Source organism: Myripristis murdjan, chromosome 17, assembly GCF_902150065.1.
Source record: "Myripristis murdjan chromosome 17, fMyrMur1.1, whole genome shotgun sequence".
In the NCBI taxonomy this organism is placed as follows: Eukaryota; Metazoa; Chordata; class Actinopteri; order Holocentriformes; family Holocentridae; genus Myripristis; species Myripristis murdjan.
Window position 1 is genome coordinate 24546488 of NC_043996.1, and position 11985 is coordinate 24558472.

The following is an 11985-nucleotide window of genomic DNA, read 5'->3' on the forward strand; positions in this document are numbered from 1 at the left end:
TCATCAGCCAAGTCTATTTTGATTTATGTGATATAGCTGTCACTTTTTGGCCAAGCTACAAAGCGTGAAATTGTCATAATTTGCAGCTGTTTATAAACCCAGTCTTCATCTTAATCATGACTATAAAAGAGGTGATGCAATGCTTAATACTAATCATAATCAAAACAAACAAACAAAAAAAATCTGTATCATCAATTAGAAGGGATAAATTTATTATTCATACAGTTTGAAAATAAATGTCTGCGGCTTCACTGGCCTGGTCACTACAAGTTCCATGAAATATGGCAAAACATAATGCACCTTACAGTTATCAGAGGTATTCATAATTAATTCATCTTAGCCTACTTGAAGTCCAAGTGTAGCATGCGTAAATGAATGTGGGATTATATTCAATCATGAATTTTAGAAGCTGATAGCACTTGAACTCTTCCAGAATAGTTGGCCATTACACCTTGTATTCTCTCCAAGGGGTTATCTTGTGAAACCAAGGGAATGAGCACTCATCTAGAATACTCAGTGTAATGGTTTCTGAATGAGCTAAATGTGACAGTGCAGGGCAACAGGCTGAAACACACCTGAACATTTTCAAACCAAAAGAACCAATCAATAATGCATCAAACCACTGTTTCCTCCAAAGTTTTTCTTCCCCATTTTGCTCCAGTTTCGATACTGGTGTCAGTATTGCCAGCCAGTACTATATTGGTACCAGTGGTTTTGCCAAAAATTGATATTCGATATCAAAAGGCCTGAACTGTTTTGATTTTCTGCATTTTGGTACACAGAAGCCTGTATTTCTCAAATGGTGGAAAGAGAAGGATTTTATAGCAGTTATTTTGTGCAGTGACCCCAAAGTAATCAACCATGACTGCACAATTCATTCAGAGAAATGGGTCAGATCAGTAGGCATTATTGGTCAATACTTCAAGTTTCATATTTTATATTGGGATTGAAAAACTTGTATTATGCATTCCAATTTGGAGAATATCTAGAAAGCTGCTGTTTTGTGTCATTTCCACAGCCAAAGTGACCGCTTCCCTATTCAGCGGCAAAAGGGTTAATCTTAATGTTTTTATTAGGGTGTTCTGATTGTGAAGTAAGCTGTCAGAATTCAAGACATGAATGAGGAAAATATAACTATTACAAATACTTTACAATACAGTTTATGACTCTAATATAAGTGGTTTATCTAGCAGCTTGCAATTATGCAAATTTATTGGCAAATTAGCTACTCTGTATAGTCTGGCTGGTCTCACCATAGGAAGCAAAATGTAGGACAGGCTGTGAATAAGAAAATATAGTAAAAAATGATAATTTAACCTATTGCAGTGTAGAACTGCAGGCTCCTGTGCTAATTATTGGTCAAATCTATCATCTAGAGTTTGCCATAGTGGCATCAAATTGGGAGATTTTGTGGAAATTAGTGAATTAACACTTCTAATGGCCAAATTTGCTAAAACTATTGAGTACAAAAAACATTTTAGTGCACAAGTTCAGCATTAAAGGCCTCAGTATATTTCATAAGAAGTAGAGCCTTAAGGGCAAAAAGACATTTTGCAAAACACAAAATGCAGTTATTCAAGTTCTTATGGTGATCTTTTTGCAAGCCCCACAGATTAACTTTTCTTTTGTCTTTTTCTACTAATGACGCAGTGAAAGACCGTCTTCTTGGCCAATCAGGGTTTATGTCATTGGTTTTGCACATGGTTTTTGCATATTATTGGCATTAGTTAATCAGGATCTATTTGCTACAATGTTGTCAGCCCCATCTGTATTAACTGCAGCTAGAATCAGATCCCTCTGAACTGAACCGAGTTTGTGGTTCATAAAAATCTCAAAAATCTTGAGTCCTGCCACTGCTAGCTTTGTGGCTGACACTGACAGTGGTGTGAACAGACTAGTCACAGACACTTGGCTCAGGTGGCCGCACGCCTGAGCAGTGTCAGAAGCTTACTGAGCATCATGACGGGAAACAGGAGGGGTCTCCATGGCCAGAGGCGCTCGGGGAAATTAGCAGAGGAAGGCCTCAAAGGCTCGGCAGACCTAAGCCTGTTTCACATCCCCTGCCCCATAAACTGTGTCTGTAATTGTCACGACTCAGAGGCACTCACACTATTGGAAAATTGTGGAGACACACACACACTCACACACTCACACAAACACACCCACACAGTCAAGCATCTTCCGTCTGTTGCTTTGCCAATGTCATTGCCGATGTCTTGCCACATTTTTGCCCTCTCTCTCTTTCTTTTCAGTGTTTCTTTCTACTTCTTTTTCTGTTATTTTCTTTCTTTTTCCTGCTCTTCTGTCTCTCTCCGTCTGTCCACCTCCTCCGACTTGGATGCACCCACACGCACAACACACAAACACACAAACACACTCGTCAACCCGATGACCCCTGTCAGAGATTTCGATTATCAGCTGGCACTCCTGCTGGGTTGAAGATAGAGTTCTGACAGACTGACTCATCTCTCGCTCCTCTCACCGGCCGGTCTGCACAGCAGCAGAATGACCAATGTCCATCAGGCCTATTGACAGATCTCCTCTTTTTGATTAACTGTCATATTGTATATGTGCCGCGCTCGACACAGCTCTCGGAGATATCTTTGTTTTTCTCGCCACTGTGGTAGTGCTCCTTTATTTTTTATTATTATTATTTTTTTTTTTTGGTTGTTGTTTCCGATCAAATGATTTGTGGAACTGGATATTTGATTGAATCTCCTGGTTTTCTGATGTATGAAAATATTCCCGAGTGGTCCGCAGCTGATTTCCACCAGAAACAAATTCCTCTCCCATTGTTTGTCCGCCAAGCAATCCATTTTGTTTTTCAATATGCCAGCGGAGAACACTAGGCGATAGCTTGTAATGGAAAAGTTATCGGCCTGAGTGACAGTGGATATATAAGGCACAGCTGCATGGCATCTGTATACAGACTTCCTCTCCTTGTTCATGTGTGTATGTGAGGAGTTGATTAATGCCCTGTCACCCCTGACAGCTGTCTCTGTAGTGGTGACAGGGTGAGCCCCGTCCTGCCACCTCCTCTTCCCAGCCCCACACATCTCATCACATTGCCAGCACCTAATCACAATGCGCTCTGTTCTGGAAATAACTAGAAGGGGGCTCTTTTCATTTTTTATTTATGGATGTATTTATTTATTTATTTTTGCTTCCGTTCTCTGGTGTATTCTGTTGTATTTATTTATTTATTTTTTTTCCCCCTCACTGCAGTGATTCCTGGTCTCTGGCGTCAAATTGTTATTTGTTCTTTTGCCAGCTTGACGCCACACCATATGGCTCCAGAGAATTGAAAATGGAAACAGTGAAAATTAATGCTCTACCCCCCCCCTTCTCCCCAGTGCACCCCGCGCACACACACACACACACACACACTGCAGCAGAGACACTTAAGAAGTCGATGCTGGGACTGTGCCGATCACAGGCTAAACTTACTCCGACAAGCACTCTCCCTTTTATCAAATTTCAATTAGAGCTTGATTCGCCGCATTGCTCGGGCTCGTTAATTACAAACGGTCGCCACCGGGAAAGAAAACATCCTTTTGTGAGAGAATAACGCACGAGCCACCTTGACTGTCTCAGCGCTTGCCGTGGGCTGAATGGTTAAGGCTGTGCCGTGCACGGTCCTGGCTGTGCACGGTGGCTGCTGTTCTGTCATCTGGCTCTCCACAACATAAATCGCTGCAGTTTTGACCTTGGAGTGCGAGTGTTTGGCAGGGCATTTTCAGACCTCCCTCAACGACCATTAGTATCCAGCATGGCCATGTTAATTAGCTCCAATCAATCAGATGGGTAGCCGTTAATTGATTTTGCTGGTGAGTTGAATACGTAACACAAAGTGCATGTAACAGAAAGAAGCTGCTTGAGTCTCGGTCCCTGTCCTTGGCAATGGGATGTGAATGGTGCAGTAAGTAAAGTCAGCTAACAGTTGCCTCTTTTTTTTATTATTTTTTTTATTTTTATTTTTTACTTTTCTCTCTAATTTCCTTACCTGGTCTTTTTTTTCTGGCTCCCTCATGCCTGGCACCACTTTCTTTAAAAGTTGCGTTTTTGTTCTTTTTTTTTTTTTGGTTTTTGTTTTGTTATAAAGCTTGTACATATCTGATAAGAGTTTTCAGTTTTCTTACTTGTTTGCCTGTTTTTTTTTTTTTGTTTTTTTTTTAAAGCTCTTGATAAAATCTCTCATTTGTGAATCGCTGTCTCCCTTTCTTTAAACCCGCTCCTCCCCCTCACACGGTTACTGTGGTCATGAACAACCTGGGAAAATGATGGAACTTGAAAATTGCCTTCTTTTTTTTTTTTTTCCTCCGTGGGCTTAGAAAGTCATGGAGATGTGCTTTTAGAAATGTGTTTCGAAATTTTCGTTCTGTAGAGCTCTTTGATAAGCTTTTGTTCAGCTGGTTTTGTGTCCGATACTGAGCTCTACTTGTGGTATTTCTAGTGACCTTTCGAAGAAATAATAACCTGAATTACAAATTTCTTGGTTATGTAAGTCCCAAGTGATGGTTGTCAGAAGCCAAGACAAGACCTGAGGCGTTCAGATTTGTTTTTCAGGACAACTCAGAGGCTTGCAAAGATTTGGGACTGAAATTGCACCATACAGGAAGGTAATTTGTAGGTACCAGCCTTGCTTTTTGTCATCATCCCTAATGTGCATCACTTCTCTTTTCTTAAATTCATGCATGCACCTCTCTGTGAGGCGTTACCTCTCTTGCTAAGTCTCTCTGTCACCCTCTCTCTCCTCTGACATATGCTCCTCTCTCTGCTGGCTGTGCTGACGTGGCCTCCTGTCACACTCCATCCATCTCCCTCTGCTCTTGCTTACCCAGGGGGCTCACACTCGCACTTGCACACACGTACACACTCGCTCACACACATAGATGCACACACACACACACACACACACACACACCTCTACCTGCCATTGTCACGGGAGGTCAACCGTCCCCAGACAGCCACACGCTACCATTCGTCTCTCATGAGCTTTCGCATCCGTCCCCTGCCTCTTCCTCCAGGCGTCTGGCCCTCGGTGCCTGTCCCTGTCCTCGTCTTGCTGCCAGCCATGGTGTCACCGAGGCCACATTCACACTGCAGCTCAAAGTGTCCCAATTTGGATATATGTTTCCCCCTCCTATGTGATTTGATGTTTTTAGTGTAGTGTGAGCAAATTAAAAACATGGAATCTCATCTCATCATGGAATCTCATCATACCACATTTGCATTTACATATTACAAGATGATGTGGCCCATATGCATCTGTTTATCTGTCTGTCTATCCTTCTATCTGTCTAAATATCTCTGTCTATCCATCCATCCATCTATTTTTTTCTGAGCACTGCAAAACAAAAAAAAACTCTTCAACCAGATCTTTCATATGTGGCCCTGGATAGGATACGTGTCCAATTCCTGATGATGTGACCACTGGGGGAACAGTCGTGTCAGAAGTAATTTCTTTTGTTTTCACGACTCACATCCCATTCACAGGTGTTACAATGAATCCTGCTGCAGTTTTGATCAAAATACACCCAAAAGTGCTGCGATTTGTCCGAAAATATGTTGCTAAAACAGCCTTGAATATGACCACTGGGAACGCCATTACTCTCGGAGATAACGCCACAACCCTATCAATGGCCATGTATCTCGGGCCAAACCTCTGGTGGGATTCATAACAGCTGATAAATGTAGAATAAGCGCACTACAGCATGCTGCTTCAAAACATTTATTATGAGTAACACAATACGTTTCGACTTCAATTGGTCTTGGTGACGAAGCAGCTCTCACGGCGCACATCACTGTCAACGTGTCATCATTCTTCGGCGACAGTGGCTGGCCAAAATGAAGTGGTATAACAGCAAATATGATGGGGGGGACAATGGAGAGACAGTGAGGTTGCGACTATAATGGATATGTAGGGAGAGGCCTCAATCCAAGCCCTCTCTCGCGCCTTCTCGCCCTCGTCCTCAACGGCTGACAGACTGTCACTCGACCTCCGCCGCAAATAATCACAGAAAATGAACTCTTGCGCTGCCGTGTCATTCTCTTGTCATGATGGACTGTCACACAGATTCATGTTTGGAGCGCACACGCCGCTTGTACATGTGTGAATGGGCGATCTGTTCACAGCGATGACAGATATGGATCACACACAAACATTAATGTCAACAGTCGAGGCAAAATGATCAGATAGAGGAAAACATAGGATTTGAGCGTGTAATATGAGGCCGGCGATGTTGAACGCCGTCATTTATATGCGGTTCTAAATCTGATACGTCTGATCTGTGGCCCGGCGACTGCAGTCTGATCTGTCAGAATTTAAGCAGTTCTTGCGTCCCTCTCCACGGGACGGATCGCTGTTGTCAAAAGTCTGTGTTCACTGGACCAGAACAACAAGGGAGGACAACGACAGCCAGTGGAGAGACAGCGAGGTCACAAATTTAATTAGTATTTGGGAAGATGGCTCCAATCAAACAGAATGAGAGGGGACATATTGTAATCGACCAGTGAAGGAAACAGTTGCAAGAGAAATGCACAAGCCGGGCCGCAAGAGAACTTAACTTCAGCGTCAGCGGAAAATCAAGAGCCCCAAAGTCAAGTTTAACGAAGACAAAGACTCAAATTAAAGACCTGATCACGGCGGCAATATTTTCCCTTTCTGTCGGGCACCGTATCTTTGGCATATTCACATGCGAACCCTTTCCGAATGGCGGTTTGCTCAAACGGATATTAAATGTGTGTTTTTTTGAAAAATGAAAGTGGACAGATGCAATATAAGATCTGAGCAAATAATAAGAATTGAACGCTACGACTTGCGGTGTGAATAGCCTTAGACCAAAACACCAAAATAGAAGTTTCGACTTCCACTTTCATCCTCGGCCCTGCCCATCACCGTGTAGCCCGCAGCAGCCCCGAGCTCTAGCCTTGGCAAAAACCTCGCCGTCTCCACTTTAGCATTCTGGATGGCAGCGGTGCTCTATTGATTTGACTTGATTGAGCTGTTAAATAAATTTGGAGTCAGACGTAATCCAATTTTAGCGCTGGCCTCAGTCTTTCTACATTAGAAATTGGCAGCGTCCTCACGTAACCTGGAGTTTGGATTGAAAAGACAGCCTTGAGAAGACACAGTAAACTGCACACACAGCGGATGCTGCACACATTCATGAGCACGCACACACACACACACACACACACACACACACACACACACACACACACACACACACATACACAGTCTGAAATTAACTTTTTTGGCTCACCTGCCAAGAGTTGGTAAGCTAAAAAATAATTGCCTGTCAAAAATAATTTTCACCAGCCCAAGTAATTCATTTACATTTTTTATCGAAATAGTCACCGTGCTTGTTTTCTGTACCACTTCCTGTGTAGAATCAGGTGCTGTATTTTAAAATAGGCTCATTTGCACAAACGGATTAAGCTCATAATTAGTCAGTGGATCAACCCCTCTGCACACTTACACACACACACACATACACACACACATACACACTAAGTTAGACAGTTTAAAATTTTAATATCCATCCTCAGCAAACAGTAAGCTCGACCAGTGTTGTTACAGAGGATCACATGCAGCCACATTGTGTTGCACAGGCAGCCGGTCGGGAGCCTGTTTGCCACAGACACACTGTTTTGCTTTGATTTTTACTGTCTGGACAGAGAGAGCGTACAGCGGTCTGAGAGGCGGCTAAACTTTACATAACTGAGGCGTTCAGATCTCATGGTCTTATAAAGTTTTCAGCTGCTGTGGCAGGTGACTGATGTAGCTGCCAGAGACCATTTTTTCCGGCATTTGGCAGATCATGTGTGTTCTTTTCAGTGTGTGTGTGTGTGTGTGTATCTACATATGTACACACATACTTAAATACTCAAAGTGCACACTGCAGTATGCACCTGCCTCTCATTTGTGTATGCATGGATGTAACACAGCATTTCACAGCATCTCTTAAGTATGACATTCAGCAAAATAGAATTAATCAGTCGCACTCAGATAGAGTTATGTCTTAATTGTAGTGCAAATAGACTGTTTCAGCACTGCTGTGCTGTTGTTCATCTTGGTTTCATGCAGTATTAGTCTTACAGCACTGTAATTAACTAGGGATGGGAAAAGAATAAGTTCAGCTACAAATTGCCTTGTTGTGGAAAAAAAATGTATATTGCCATGCTGACCCCAAATCTACAGTGTGTTTTGTCGCAGCTTAAGGTGTATTTTTATTTTATTCAAGGTGGAGGAAAGATAGAATCTTACAGATGGTGGTGGCCTGACCCATTTAAATAAAGTATGGCTGATTTTGCCCCAATGCAGAATTTGAGAACGACACCCCCTATGCTCCTCTGTTCGCCCCAAGATCATCTCGGGGGAGAGAGAGGGGGCCTGGGGGTTACTGGCGCCCTCCAGGTGACAAGCCTGTAGCCATGCTCCACAGTAATTGGTGGCGGTAACCATTTTATTGTTTGATAACCACCATTAAACATCAAGAAGAAGAAGTGGAGGAGTTGAACTAGTTCGTAAAATCAAAGCATGTCGTCCCAGCTTAGACGGCGACACCAGAGTGAAATTGTTTTCCCATCTTGCCCAATCCAGATTCATTCCTTTCCATCCTGTCCCGGCGCCATCCTGATTGTTTCATGTGTATAATTACAGAGGTTCTACCCAAACAAGTTACGTGATGTAGATGAAACAAATAAAGCAAGGAAGGAAGTAGAGAGAGAGAGAGTGTGCGCTGCAGTCTGATGCAGTCTTTGGCTTCTCTTTTCCTGTTGGAGCAGAGTTTATGAAGCACGCTTGGCCGTAATTGATCGGGAACCAGAGTTTCCAGTAGAACCGACTCCAGCTTGATGATTACACTGATTACAGTTTACACTGTCACATCCCCTCACGAGGCTTCATTTTCCTGTCCTGATCCAGACAACACAATGGAAATATTCCCCCTGTCCTCCAGATGTAAACAAACTCTTTCTTGTGTTGACGCACCAAACGCTGCTGCACTCTGCGAGCACAATCAGTTCTGCGTTGCTGCTTTAAATCACCTCCATTACACAATCATGATCATCACAAATTTTGGCAGCTCTCAATACACATCAGAACCTCGACCATGATAAGTTGTGGAGCCTCCCACAATGAATAACCGGTCAGCAGAGACGAGAAGAATCATCTGGTTTCACTTTGTCGATGCACTTTTAAATTCCAAACTTCCAGTTAAAAGAAACTCGTTTGGACTCTTGTTCCTTCGTTTGTTTCACATCTAAGAAAATCATTGTTTCTAAAAGTAACTTTTCATGAGAAATTCGTTTGTAGATTTTAAATGAGATCCTTTTTTTGCTTTTGCGAAAGTACTTACAGTAGTAGCCACGTAAAATGAAAGCACTTGAATAATAATTTCTAGCACTCCTTCGACCTCAGTGTATTGTTATGTTGGCCACAGTTGTGTGTTTGCACGTAATGACTGTGGGCTGAGCTTTCACACCTCTGTCTTATCCTCCAGGGCCTGTCAGTCTGCTGTCAGCCTCTGTGTGTGTGTGTGTGTGTGTGTGTGTGTGTGTGTGTGTCCACTCGAGATGGAGTTACCTGAGTAGATGCACTGGGCACTGTAGTGACGTTCAGGGAAACAAAGAGATGTGGAGTGTCTGCGCGGCAGCTGTAACCCCGCGTACAGTAAGTGACTCAGACGGAGTCCTGCGGCGCCGCACGCGTTCATCCTCTTTGCCGACTCTTGTGGTTTCAGCTTAGGGGGATGCCTCTTCCGACCGGTGATTTCTTGACTGGATAATGGCAGCTTGTATAGCGAGGGATAACAGAAATCTCTTAAGTGTGTCCTCACAGCCTATCTATAGCTTTGTCGCCAGCGGAGGAGTTAGGACGATTTTTTAGAGGTTAAATCTCATCTCTCCTTGGAATATTCCGGGAGCATTAGCATATAAATGCGCTCCGTGTGAGATGCATGTTTAATACGGATTGAGATTTAAAAGTATAATCATACACAAAGTGATGATGTGGCAGTGAATGGGACAAACACAAGACACGGGAGGTGTACTGATGAGCGTTACCACCCGCTTTTGTATGTGTGTGTGTGTGTGTGTGTGTGAGAAAGAGAGATAGAGAGGGTTTAGATGAGTGTGTGTGTGCGTGCACCGGCAAGTTAAAGATAAAGTGAGTGTACATTTGAAATCCTCTGCTTGCCTACCAGTGTGAATGACAGAACAATCAGCGGTGGCCTCAACGGGAGAAATATACACACTATTACTAACCTGCAGTCTCTCGCTCTCTCCTCTCTGCCTTCGTGACCCCCCCACCCCTCCCCTCCCCGTCTCCCCCCCTCCCCGCTCAGAAACCCAAGCAGAAGGACTGGCATCCTCCTGACGGCTTCATCCTGGGCCTCTGGACTCTCATCCTGCTGGTGTTCTTCAAGACGTACGGCGTCAAACACCTCAAACACATCTTCTGAGGCCTCGGCGCTTCACACCACCGGACATCTGAGGCCCGAGAAAGACTCGCCAAATAACCAGGAGACTTTTATTGGAGCCGTTTTTTTTGGAGGGAGTGTGCGGTTGCCGTCTGGTTTCCACTTGTGTAACCAGCAGAGGTGAACAGCGAGCGCGGGAATGTTTATCTGACTGTCTTTCACTTGCAGCCAGCGTTGGCATTCGCGTTTGTTTTTGATGTTGTTTTGCCTGAAAATGGAAACTGGCACGGATGCGTGTGGCACAACGACTGCTTGGACAGCCACCGTGCGATGTTATTCATGCCGTTTTTTGTTTTTTTTTAACCTACTGATTAATGGTGAACACTATTTATTCCATTTTTTTTTCACTCGCTTATCGAGATTTAAAAGAAAAGAATAAAAATGCAGAAATACTTGAAGGTCGCACAGCAGATATGCGAGCGTCCTACTCTATATGGGAATACCATTAGTGGTGGGGGTCATTATTATGTTAACAATTTTATGTGTTCTTTTGTCAAGGACTTCGGCATATATTTATTTTATTCCGTCAAAAGTTCTGTTTTGTCAGCCCATTCCATAATTGCGTTGATTTGGCTGAAAATGCACTGAATTGAGTCTGCAAGATAAGAATTTAATTTATTTTGAGAGCACGCTGCTCTGCATATTTCAGCACTAGCCTTTTTATTTAAGTGCTACTCAGAGCGTCTGCTCGGTCAAAAAGGAAACACGGGAAGAGGGGAGGACTGATTGGCTGTGAGCGGGCTGTGGAGAGATTACTAGTTAATGTCTTCCTTGTCCGTATACATTACACCTCCTGACCGCCATATCACCGTCGTGAAGGATAACAATCACAAGTAATCCCATCTCGCATGATGGACCCGTCCACTTTTCCATTCACCAAATTGCCCTCCCTGTGGAAACATCCATTAGCTCCCCGGCCGTGTTCTCCGCTGATTGTATTCCGGCTGATGGACAGCTATTTCCCCAGCCCTTCTGTGTCTTGTGCTGTAGCGATGATAAGTGAGTGATAACCTGGTAAGCCACTAGCCTCCCAAATGAATGTCTCATACGCTCGATGTGTTTTTTTCCCCCCCTTTTCTCTTTCTTCCTCTCCCTGTGTACCCATCGGGCATTAGCCTCATTGTTGTGGGAGTGACTGATGGTCAAAGTATGCGGATTGAACCTGCGGTAGTTTATCTTTGCTCCTTGGCGTGAGTCCCCCCGCCCGTCGGGGAGCCACTGCCACTCTCCTCGGCTGCTGAAGTGGAAAATGGATGGAGTGGTAAATGAAACCATATGTATGGGAGGGCAGCTGCTGCGTCAGCCGCCGTGCGCCTGCCCTTATATATTATTGATGCAACACTTATTTCTTCTTCCTTTTTTTCCCCCTCCCTGCTTTTTATTTCCTGTAGTTTCCTCCTGCTTTCTTTAAAGGAAAGAAAGCGCACACATACCCGTTTTTGCCTGTTTTAATTGGTTACAATTTTGACACCCTTATTAAAGATAAAAGATTGGATCTGAA

At 43.7% G+C, this 11985-nt stretch overlaps 1 protein-coding gene across 1 annotated transcript in view; it reads left to right on the top strand.

The window, feature by feature from the left end:
* Nucleotides 1-11985, top strand: part of pigk (phosphatidylinositol glycan anchor biosynthesis, class K) — a 37007-nt gene extending 25022 nt beyond the window's left edge. The window contains exon 11 of the mRNA XM_030075066.1: nucleotides 10350-11985. Within this exon, the coding sequence (XP_029930926.1) occupies nucleotides 10350-10466 (117 nt within the window). The 3' untranslated portion in view covers nucleotides 10467-11985. The remainder of the gene's footprint in view (nucleotides 1-10349) is intronic.